This window comes from Mytilus trossulus, chromosome 1 (genome assembly GCF_036588685.1).
Source record: "Mytilus trossulus isolate FHL-02 chromosome 1, PNRI_Mtr1.1.1.hap1, whole genome shotgun sequence".
Lineage (NCBI taxonomy): Eukaryota > Metazoa > Mollusca > Bivalvia > Mytilida > Mytilidae > Mytilus > Mytilus trossulus.
The window spans coordinates 13,825,856-13,838,483 of record NC_086373.1 but is presented as its reverse complement, the minus strand read 5'-3'; the positions used below and the strand labels follow the sequence as shown (position 1 = coordinate 13,838,483).

Below are 12,628 nucleotides of genomic sequence, written 5' to 3'. Positions count from 1 at the left end.
TTTCTTTGAGCAACGTCTGTCTTGAATCTTGAATGAAATTTTTCACATCACAACGATAAGTTGTCACTTGATGACAAATAGAAAATGTATTTGAGAGTTTTGTTTTTGTTTGAAGCTTTGGGCATAGTTTTAATTTCCAAATAAGGGTTATTTTTTTCTTTACAAATGATACTTAGTCAGTAGATTTGCAAACAGTCTTTGTTTATTACCCCAACCCGTCCATTGCCTGCAATATCCTTTTTTGACTTAACAACATAGTATGTTTTAAAAGTATAATACGATATTAGTGGTCGCTGTAATACTTTTGTTTTCGGGTTTTTACAAAGGAGTAGGTCCAGTAAGACCCCTTTTTGGCCCCAAAATATAGCAGTTTTACAAAATTGTTAAAATGTAAACTTTTAGTTATTTATTGTACAGAAGGATGCTTCTGCTACATAAATATGGGCTGTTTTGGACAATACAATGCACAGATAGCAGGTACTAGCACCATTAAGTCATGCTAAATTATTGAAATCTTCACAAATCTAGCATTTTAGTTAAATTTTAGACGGTTTTCGTGTGAAACGAAAGTGGCAGCATTCGTGTTTATCCTTAATATTAAAGTGTAAGTTGTATTTTATGATAATACATTATATATATAAAGATTGAGGATGAACACGGATGCGGCCACTTCCATTTTTGACGAAAACTATCTGAAAAGTTACATTTTTCGGCATATTTGATAGATTTTTCATATTAAAGCCTAAATCGGGTCGTTTTTAATGACAATCAGTTTAAATCTTTCACATAAACTTATTAATTCAAATGAAATAGACACTTAAGTGTTTAAAAAGTGGTCAAAATCTTTCGTCAGATGAACCTGAAATTTGAGGTCAAAATCGGTCCTTACCGGACCTACTCCTTTTTAGAAGGCATTAATATGTATATGCTATTTCCATTTCTTGTAAGTAGATGTACATGTCATATATACTCTATGAGGTCTTAAGTCTCCATAATGTGTTATTATTTATTTGTGCATGTATGTTGCTTATAAACGATTCTAAAAAAACCAGTTAGCATGTATTTTCACTTTTTATAAATTGAGCGAATCATGTTGAAGAACTGTAAATCAGGCGTTATTACATGCATTTACTATTGTGATTTTTTAAAACTGTTAAAAACTCGCAACAGTTTCTGAAATCAACAAAAAAATCCCTCTACAATTTTGTATTTGAATTGGAAAAGCTACTCATAATAGTGAAATATAAATTATTAACTGGCACTAGTAGTAAACATGGTAAATACACGGATTTACTTTTTTTTAAATGATTGTTATATACTAAAAGTATCTTTATTGTACCTCAAAATGTTATTTTTTAACATGTGTTCTTCGACGATAGATATAATATATGTTTGCTGTAATACTCTTCCATACGCTATTTTTTTACTGTTTTTTAGAAAGATATTTTTTCCTGTTATTGATTGTAAATTTATATCTCATGTATATACAATGTTAGGTTTGAAACAATGTCTAAAATATATAGAATGATTATTTCTATATATATCATTAACTGGTAAAATTTGGTATGCTGTCGACACGTGTTGTTCAATCAAATTTCAAAAAAAGTGCCTTCAATACTTAAAATCCAAATGTTACAAAACAATCGATTTATATAAATCAGGAATTTTTTATCAATGTGAAAAAAAGGGTAAGTTGTTGTTATCGTTGTTGTAAAATATGATGCATATTGTGAAACAAAATAGAAATTTTTACATTAAAGGTTCGGTTGTTTACATAAATTTTCCAATTTATAGATTTATTTTACACAAAATTTTAATCAAAACTATCTCTTGAAGTAAATGCTACATGATATCATTTTTCTCCATATATAGATGCAATTCAAAGAATTCCAAATACTTGAAAAAAAATCATCAGTCTGCGTGACCACTTTGTACTCATGTCTTTAAACCATTAATCAACATAAATTACTTTATCACTTTGGTAAAATTAACACCGTATCATCATTGTGTTCACAAAAGGTCAAACTTATTTTATTTTTTGATGACCATTCATGTTAATCATTACATTAATTACTTCCAGTTTTCAGTATATTCTTCATTGACATATTTTTTGGGTAAAATATTTATAATCGTGTTTCATAAGAAACCTCGATCAGTTATAGTTCTATACAAATAAACTTAACATAGATAACAGTATTTAATTTTGTTTTTACGCCAGATGCGCGTTTCGTCTACAAAAGACGTTCATGAGTTATAATCCAGAGAGCTGAGTAGTGAATTTGAATGCGTCTTATATAGAATTATGTACCTACATTGGCAACACGATCAGGATCTGCCTTCTTTTTATGAGCATCTTAGATCGCACCAAGTTTTCGGCAGATTTCGAAGAGTTCGAGTTGCTCAGTCTTTTCATTTTTAAGTGTTCTATATTCACAGTATGCGAACTTCATTAACAAGGGTATGCTCTTTACATAAAAATTGCCCTATAAAAGTTATCAGGACGAAAAATAAACGGAAAATATTTATTTGAAGAAAAATAGTTAATTCCATTTCATTTGATGACATACAAAATACACCTTTCCAAGGAATACTTGATTTTGCTTTCAGAAGCGTATACTTCAGCATAGACATATTTGCAATGTTATCGTGCTTTAAGGTAGTGAATTTGAAAAAACAATCACAAAAATGCAATTTGAATGGTGCAACGTTTATAAAAAAAATCAAACAAATAAAGGCAATAAACATACCACACATCCTTTACAATTTATGGTTAATATCAATAGATACTTCAAATAAAAGAAAATAATATATGAAAACATATAGCTGAGAGGGTGACAAAGTAGATTGTTACCCCATGGCAAAGCCACGGTTGACAATGTCTTTTCGAGGGTAACAATCTGCTTTTTCATCCTTATAGTTATGTGTAAGTTACTTTAATATACTTAATATTCTGTTATTGGTGTCTATTACATTGTACATAACCATTATCCCTATTTAGTATAGCGAGTTTAAGTTTTTGAAGAGTAATAGCGTATTTTTCATGGGATAGAGTGAATTGTCTCCCTCGTATAAACCAATCAGAATCCCCAATTTTGACATAAAGTATGTAATTGTATATTTTAACTAGTGGAATTGCTTGGAAAATATATATAAAAAAGTGAAAATGAACACTGTTCTATCGTTTCACTTACTTTGAAGTGTTCTATGATTCTGCGTTGATTTTCATCAAGATCACCATGGGTAAATTTTGGCACCACAACCCAAAATAGCGAAAGTGATCGATCAGTAATCATCGATCAAAATATTTGTTGGTTTGTTGATAAGTTGCAATTAATGTTACACACGTTAACATAGGATTTTATTTGGTATATAGGTATACATAAGTTCAATAATTTCCTTTAATGTCATAAGGAATTCGTGTCGTATTATTATGACATATCTACAAATGTTCAGCATTAAAAACCACAACACAACAGTACAACGCATAAGTTAACACGTTACGTAAAGAGATGAAATTGTAAAAATATCAAAACAAATTGATACACGAAACAAGAGCAGAAAGGTAAATATTTTCCTATCAAATATAAAAGACATTTTGTGGAAACTACATTTTAACCGAAATCTACATCTATTTCAGCTATATTTTATCTTTCACAGATATGGCAAAATATGTTCATTTGTGTTTACAAAATTGAACATTCTTCCCTGAAAAAGTCCCTATCTTCCCTTATTTCTTCGGGACAGCAATCCCAGCTACATTTTGGACAATTAATAAATCCAAAGCATGACTGTTGTGGATAATCAGGTGCGTGTACATCATTATCCAATCCAAACACGTAGTAAGTCATGTCTTTATTCTTGTATATACATGTGCATTTGGTAACAGCAATGATGCGGATCTTGTGACGCTACATATAAAAAAAACATTGACTAGAATCTCTTATTCTTGATTTGTTCTTAAATACATTATTTATTCACATAAAATAAAAGTACAGAAATGTGTGCACAACAAAAGTATGAAATGTCATCTAAAACGGAAAATAGCGAAAATACAGAATTCCAAGGAAAATTTAAAACGGAAAGTTGTTTATCGAATGGCAAAATAAAAAGCTACAATACATCAAACAACTTGAAAACAAATTATGTATTCCTTGTATGACAGTCGCATTACATTTTACACCGTACATAACCTAATTAAATATCGTATATGAACTTGAAACAAACAATATATTATCGAATTTTTCATAAAACGTTGATAACCTATAATGGTTTAATTTTTAAATTGTTATTTGGAAGGAGAGTTGTCTCATTGGCACTCACACCACATCTTCCTATATCTATAGAACAAAACGTTAATCTTACTTGCATTAATATACGTCTATCTGGAAACCTGTGTCCCCCTAGAAGTCTTTGGGAGGCAGAGTTTATCTCTGGTTCTGGAAACATTTTCAATGGAAGTACCTTCAATGATAATACGAAAAGTCCTGTACATGATTAAATATTATCAATCCGCCAAACAAAACTAAGTGTAGCAAAGTTGTATATTAAGTCGTATTATTTGGCTTCAAAACGTATCCCCCGTTTCATAAGTTAACACGTATCTGTTTATACAATAGGGCAAGTATTTTGTTAAGTACGTGCTGTTAATCTTTTTATCTTTTTATCGTGTAATACTTTTTGCGCATTCAATTTTATCTATTATAAATTATCTGTTCAAAACTTTAGAAATTATTAAGTATAGAAGGTTCAAGCTCCACACAGGCAGAGTTTATATTTTAGGGGGGTGTATTACTCGTTTTCATATTCGTTTTAGTGATATATCTTCTAAAGTTTCATTTAAGTGTTTCTGTTTTTCCGTTAATTTCCTCTTATAGTTGATGTGTTTCTCTCGGTTTTGATTTAAAACCCGGTTTTGTTTTCGCTTATTAGATTCATGACTATTGAACCGCGGTATACTGCTACTTTAGTATTTCCTTTATTTATTCAAGTTATCATGAATGGCTTTCAGTGTTTTGGGTTTGTTAGCTCCTGGCGAATGTAAAATCAGAAAAGTGCTTTGGACGCAACTCATTTATAAAGTGTTTAAGATTATCATAATTTGAAAGTATGATTATTAACTATGACTATAAGAGCGCCACTGACAGAACTTGTGTAGACGAAACGTGTGTTTGACGTACGAATGTATAAGCCTTGTTTCTTGTATGAGTTATCAATCGGTTGAGTTTACACATCGATTAACTTCTTCAATCAATTCTTATAAATATAATAAGCCATTAATATGTATTTGACATCGGCACAATCACTATCATTCGGTTTTGCGCTTCAGTTATGAAGTAGTTGATATTAGAAATATGTTTGCATTATCCAATCATAACGGTTACCTCTAAAACGTTTTTAATTATGTTTCAAACAAAAACATTTTATAATATTCCTTTATTATTGAAATCAAATAATTCTTAGTAAAACTGTCCTTCCATATCATGTTAAAAAAAAAGTGACACCCATGCATAGATGAAACATATTTATTTACGACAAACAGTCAAAAGATGTACTTCTGTAATGATCCACTTACATTTGTTCGTATTTTGAATCCATTGCATGCAAAAGTTTGGAAATAATTCAAATGGAATTAAGAAATTATATACCTGTTGCTGTAAGTCCTCAAACCCAATGGATCCTGACGCATGAGCGACCATCTCTGGTGGAAGGCTTGTTTTTTCCACAACATGTTCAGCCCTATTGTTGCGCCTGTGAATCCCATGTAACATAGTAATTAATGAATAAACTAAAATAAGATATACTGCAATGTGTCTGTTGTTTTCCTCTTGTAGTTATTGTGGTTTCCTTTGTTTTAGTTTGTAATCCGGATATATTTTCTCTCAATCGATTTATGATTTTTGAACAGGGGTATACTACTGTTGCCTTTATATATCCTTATACGCATATATATGCCTTGCAGTATTAGGACGCACGAAATGCATGAAGTGTTAATTTACTGTATATGCGGTTACATAATAAAAATCCAAACTAGCCAAATGTATTTATCAAGATGGTCTAAGTGGTCATCTATCGGGATTTGTACTTAGAGAGTGTGCTAAGATTATAACAAATGTTGTAAAACACTTATATTATTATAATATGTTTCCAACCAATATAACTAGTCATATTATTATACCATCTTACCAAGAAATGATTAGTTTCTGGAACCATAATAGTTGGAGGTGACCATCACAACTGGTACATGTTCTCCTTCCGCTACTTCCACAACTGCTACAACTGTAATCAAAGTGAACATAATTATTTTCATAGTTAGTTAGCAATCGATTTCTAACTTTTACAGCCAAATATCTAAATACTAGCATGTTGTGAAAAAAAATCAAGCTTTTCTGTTTCCTTTTGAAAACATATTCCGACACATTTTCGTTGGTTTTTTTTTTCTTCAGTACGCTTCAATTTTTTTTTTCATTTCTTCTACTTTTGTGTTTTTTTTTTTAAATCAATCAATGACACCATAGATATATAAAAAAGATAGCAACTGAACTTTGCACATACATGTACCCCTTTTCTACCTTTTCTATACTAATTAACAAATTTGATGTAAAACTTTAAATTCTATATTCAGGATTTCACCATTTATTTTCCCAATATATTCCATAAGCCAGTAATATATTTAGATGTTACATACCTTATTTCACCTCTTCCACTACATCTACTACACCTTTCCATTACCCATGCGCTGTTTCTATAAACTTTTTGTTCACCTTTTCCACTGCAACCACCATTACATTTCACCTGTATATTTGAACATTTGAAAGGTTTGTTCCAAAACTTGTTCATTCATAGAATTTAAAAGATTGTCTATTATACATTTCCAAATAAACACCATATTTGTTATTAAGTAGATGTGGTATGATTGTAAATAAAACAACAGTTTACTTCTAAGACTTGGTAGAGTTACTTTGAAATCAGCATGATACGGCACAACAGCAACATGTAGACACGGGAACCCAAAAAGTTAAAAAAGTTTTTTTTATTAGTTTATCCTGACTCTTTTTAACGAAAATTGTCATCCTGCATTATTTTTACAAAGTGTCTCATCCTGACTTTTTTTTACTCAAAACTCCTTTTTTTAAATTTCATTCTAGCCCCCCACCCCCATAAAATCGTCATACAAACTCACATGTCCACTTCCACGGCATACAAAACATTCAACCTTTCCGCTTGCCCCGCAAGTGTGACAACTCTGCAATGCAATGCAAATTATTATTAAATAATTCATTACTTTTTGAGATCAATTAAGACATCAGACATTTGATTTATAAATGATACATTTATTATTATTGGATACATTAACATGCTATGAGGGGCAGATTTGGTCAAAATATTTGTATCTAAAAGAAGGTCCTGAAAATATTCGGAATCATCACAATTCGAATATAGTAAATTCCGAAATCGATCCTGAATCATTAATTATGGAAGTCCTGAATCATTTCTGTCGTCTCATGAGACTATAAACACAATTTTTCACAACCAATGAACGTAATGCGCAAATGCTAGTGGAAACTTATGAAAAACGACTTATTTTCTCTTTCTTTCTTCTCCCAAAACTTGCAAAACGTCAGGTATACGGCAGTTGTTATCAAATTGTTCGTTTCTATGTGTGTTGACGATTTGAATGTTGCACTTCTGTATTCCTGTTGTTTCTTTGTTATTCTCTCATAATTGATTGATGTGTTTCCTTCTGTTTAGGTTTGAAAGCCAGATTTATTTTTTCTCAATCGATTTATGACTTTTTAACACATGTATACTACTGTTGCCTTTATATAGAACTGGTATTGTTTATGATACTATCAATATGTATGCGAGCGAAAGTGTGTGTCAAATATTTAATCAAGATTGCAAAATAAATTATATAAATCCCAGCTTTTGAAAATATTTTTAATAAGAATGGAAGGATAAATTAATAACTGGGATTTGAGCACATTCTGTACCCCCGAAAGTTTTGAATCCGATTCCGTAAAGCATTAAAACGCAGACCGACAATACATCTCAATTTATTTTAAGCAGAAAGACAATTTCAACTTAATGTCTTTTACTCAGACACACAATTCAATCTAGGTATCTTCTGAACCCTATAGACAGAAAATAATAGTATTGCACCATGCACGATGAAAATGATATGATTTTAGAATTTCTACAAAGGAATGTTGAACGGATTTTTATAATTCCGAGTCAATGTTATGTTTGAGATAGAATTGTGTTTTACACGAAAAAAAAACATTATTCTTATCAACATGAAATCAATAGATATCAAAGGTGCCAGGCTTATAATTTAATACGTTTTGTCTACATAAGACTCATCGGTGAAAACACATGGTTCTTTTGAGCTATTTTATGTTCTGTCCTCGTTTGTTATACGTGATGTTCGTTTTTATTCTGTGATAAGTGACTACATCGGTGTAGACATGAACATCAATTGTATGGTCATTTTAAAAAATTAACTAGTTGCAACAAAATTAAGAATTATTCTAAATACCTAGGATTTTCTAATCCCACGCAAAGTTAACCTTAGCCGTATTTTGCACAACTTTTTAGAATTTTGAGTCGTAAATGCACTTCAACTTTACACTTAATTGGTTTTCTCTACTATTTTGATCTGAGCGTCACTGGTGGGTCTTATGTAGAAGAAACACACGTATAGTGTTTTAAATTATAAGCCTGGTTACTATTACCATGTTTGAATGTTATATTGTAATGTTTATTTGTGTATTTCTCTGTCTTGAATATTTCTTGCATTTATTTGTAAACCTGTCATGTAATGTTGTCATTTAAGTGTTATATTTAACATTGCCATAAAAACTCGAGGTTAGGCTAGCGGCAAAACCAGATTCAACCCACCACTTTTTTTAATGTTCTGTACCAAGTCAGGAAAATGGCAATTATTGACTGATTGTTCGTTGCATTGTCATTTAGGATTTTGATGCACTTCAGGGTTTCAGTTGTTTCGCTGTTTTCCTCCTATAGTTGATGGTTTTACCTTAGTTTTAGTTTTTAATCTGGATTTGTTTTCTTTAAATCGATTTATGAATATTGAACAGCGGTATACTACTGTTGCCTTTATTCATCAGTTACGCTCATAAATAGTTACAAAGCAAAACAAGTATAAAATTGTACATAATTTGCCAAATACGGCTGTGGTAATCTATGCCTTGGATAAGAAAAATTGGATTTCGAATAGTTCCTACTTTTGCAAACAGTAAATTTATAAAAAATGACCATATAATTGTAATTCATTACAACACCAAAGTGCTGACTTCTACGCAGTTGGTATCCTCGGGGGGAAACGACCACCAGCAGTGGCATCGACACAGTGGTGTAAATAGTTCTCAAACATTTTAGGCTTATAACATAAGACTCATCAGTGACGCTCAGATCAAAATAGTTAGATCAAAAATCCAAACAAGTATAAAGTTGAATAGCAATGAGGACCCAAAATTCCAAAATGTTGTGCCAAATACGGCTATGGTAATCTACGACTGGGGGAAATATAAAAGACATTATTGATCCTTATTGTTTTTTTTTTTATTCTTGTCCCCTTGTTATGAAACGGATATATTCTGCTTAACAAATATCAATGCATACTTTAACGTAATGTGTATGTGGGATGGCAATTTCACTCGAGTCGTCTTCAAACATCGTTGGGGTTCTTGCTTGCATTTCCCATGGTCCTGGAGGTTGCCCATTTGCAGGTCCATCAACTTTATTTGCTAAATGTACGAAAAAAAGTAAAACAAAAATACCGCTATCGTTACGAGTGTTCGAACTATACGGATTTCAATAACAATTGTGTGATCCTATACGTTAACTGCGTCAACAGACTTATGAGGCGAACTCAATCGAACTTCTTGTATTTTACGGTCACCATCACGAATTGGTTGACTGATACCATAGGTATATGTCTCCACACACAAGCGATATATTTTCGAAGACCGAGATCTTAAATATATGATTCGTCTGCAGTTTAAGAGATTGCAACAATTTTACTGCTTGTGGCATCGCTTGTCGGGTAATTCATGATTAGCAGGAGAAGCGAACCTAGTCATTGCACTCGGACAATCAGGAATATGACAGTTGTTATCCATTCGTTTGATGCGTTTTGACTTTTGATTTTGCCTTTTGATTTTGGATTTCCTTTTTAAATTTTCCCCGGAGTTCAGTATTTTTGTGTTGTTACTTTTTTCTCACTATCGAGATCAGGTAATTCCCTCCGTTTTTGTTTGTTACTCTCATTCATTTTCTTAATCCATTTTGGACACTTGAACATCAGTTAACTGTTGCATTAACTTCTAATGATCAGCAAAATAACCTTACATCTACAAATATACGCAAGTTGGAAAATAACAAGACTTGTTAAGGAGCTCATCGACTATAAAAATAATTGAAAAATCAATCAAAAAGAAGAATTATTGTAAAGAAAGTTATAGATTTAACTGGCTTGAATTCAGATTAATTAAGAATATGTCCCTAGTACACGGATGCCCCATCCGCACTATCATTTTCAATGTTCAATGGACCGTGGAAATGGGGGGGATTTCTAATTTGGCATTAAAATTAGAACGATCATATCATAAAGAACATGTGTACTAAGTTTCAAGTTGATTGGATTCAACTTCATCAAAAACTACCTCGACCAAAAACTTTAATATGAAGCAGGACAGACGAACAGACGGACGAACGAACGAAATGACGGACGGATGAACGGACGCACAGATCAGAAAACATAATGCTCATAAATGGGAAATAAAAATATGAGGAAAATTAATTGCTTACTATAGTGTGGTACATAATCCAATACTATTCTTCTGCTTTCTGTGAATGTCTCCAGTATATACTGAAAAAGTTTGGCATGTTTGTAATTCTTGAATTCTTTAACAGTTGAAATGCGAACATATTTCGCACATATTATTAATTAATATGTTCAATAATAGTATACATGTTTTCTGTAACAACTAGTATAACAAGAAAAAGAAAAAAAAACATATAAAAAAACGAAATAAATTATTGGACATATGGAACAAAAATGTTTTTCTCTAGTTAAAAAGAAACTATTCAAACATATTACTTACATGATAAGAAGTAGACGGCTCCAGTTTTTCAATTTTCATATCTCGTGCTGCTCCTTTACCCCAGCAACACTGGTCACTTGCGTAGTCTAACAACGCCTTGCGTACTGTTTCTTCATCAATCGTAGGAGCACTGGAATCAGATCATTTTAGTTTGTCATTTACTGTTTATTAAAAAAAAGTTCTTAGAGAAAAAAGATTCTATCTGTGACAGCGATAAAAAAAAATGCGTGGTTATTATTTACGCATAAAATTAACTTTTTTTCTGACTAGCACCCTGCCTTTTTCAAATCATGTCAAGAACACTGTCGGATAATCCAATTTCATGTGACTATAATTCAACGATAACAAAATTAATTATATTGCAGCAAATCGTGCAGTATAAATAAAGTTTAAAAAAAAATAATACTGAACTCAGAGTAAAATTCAAAAAGGAAAAGTCCCAAATCAAATGGTAAAATTAAAAGCTCAAACACAAAAGGAATGGACAACAACTTTCATACTACTCCTGACTTGGTACAGAACGAACATCCAATGAAGCAAAAACAGACAATTAGTCTTTCTTACCTTACGAATTCGGCCTGTTTTTGATCCTTTACTAATCCATTCTGTTCTGACGAAGGAGGAGGTACTACCGCTAAAACAGAACTTGATTATTTTTAAAATTGATTGGGGAATATATCATCGATATAACTTAAAACCCTATTATGTAGAATTTACAATTTTGTATTGAAATAGGATTTTGTTTGCATCTTGTTTTGACAATTTCGTATAAACTAAAGAGTTTCAGAAGAACAGTTAATAGAAACGGAATATTTCTTTCTATCTTTTTTCATACTTTTATTATACACTCTGTCATTTATTTTCTTGTGCAGACAAAAAAAATGGTCGATAAACATGTCTTTATATAAAAAAAATATCGATTTTTTTTTTATGTATATAGCTGTTTTACCGATACTTACTTCCAGCAGCCTTTTCCTCAGGGGCAGGGCTGTAAAATAATTGAGTATGTATCTTTCAATTTGTGTAACATGAGATTCATAGAACAAATTACCATAGCCGAGAAGTCGAGCGGACCCCAATGGCTGCGCCCATGAACAAAAATTTGTAGCAGTACATTTTGAGATATTTTAGATATTACGGAGATGTAGAGTCTTTATAAGTGGTACAGATGATTTTGTTTCAATGAATTGACATAACTATATACTGTCTCGTCAATATTAGGCAATATAAGCACATATCCATGCACCGCAGATGAGCTGGGCACAACGAAGCCGTTACGAGTAATGAAGTAATTTTTTACTTTTCTATATTATTACAATAAACAAAGACAAAATATATATACAGTCCTTGGCATCACCTAGGGTTTTCTTTAAACATACAACCAGAGTGGTATTATAAACGATACAATTCTCAACATAAAAGAAAACTACACCATATGTAAAGCAAAATTATATCCGGGTGAAATTTGATCCGGAGGAAAAAATGTCACAGTAATTGTTGTT

At 31.4% G+C, this 12,628-nt stretch overlaps 1 protein-coding gene across 1 annotated transcript; it reads right to left on the bottom strand.

Moving 5' to 3' along the window:
- Positions 1-3,341: 3,341 nt before the first annotated feature.
- LOC134706756 (protein SSUH2 homolog) lies at positions 3,342-12,166 on the bottom strand. The gene is made up of 11 exons (XM_063565991.1): positions 12,086-12,166; positions 11,691-11,760; positions 11,127-11,256; positions 10,831-10,891; positions 9,643-9,767; positions 7,181-7,243; positions 6,686-6,792; positions 6,184-6,276; positions 5,646-5,748; positions 4,363-4,461; positions 3,342-3,908 (listed from the first exon to the last, which is right to left on the bottom strand). The coding sequence occupies exons 3-11, from the start codon at positions 11,163-11,165 to the stop codon at positions 3,684-3,686; spliced, it is 915 nt and encodes a 304-aa protein (XP_063422061.1). The 5' UTR covers positions 11,166-11,256; positions 11,691-11,760; positions 12,086-12,166; the 3' UTR covers positions 3,342-3,683.
- Positions 12,167-12,628: the final 462 nt, after the last annotated feature.

Excerpts from the sequence above, each read along its gene's own strand:
- LOC134706756 (XM_063565991.1), bottom strand. The coding sequence starts at position 11,165 with ATGAAAATTGAAAAACTGGAGCCGTCTACTTCTTATCAT. Across the intron at positions 7,244-9,642 it reads CACATACACATTACGTTAAA|AGTTGTCACACTTGCGGGGC; the intron begins GTATGCATTGAT and ends ATTGCATTGCAG. Across the intron at positions 6,793-7,180 it reads TATGCCGTGGAAGTGGACAT|GTGAAATGTAATGGTGGTTG; the intron begins GTGAGTTTGTAT and ends TCAAATATACAG.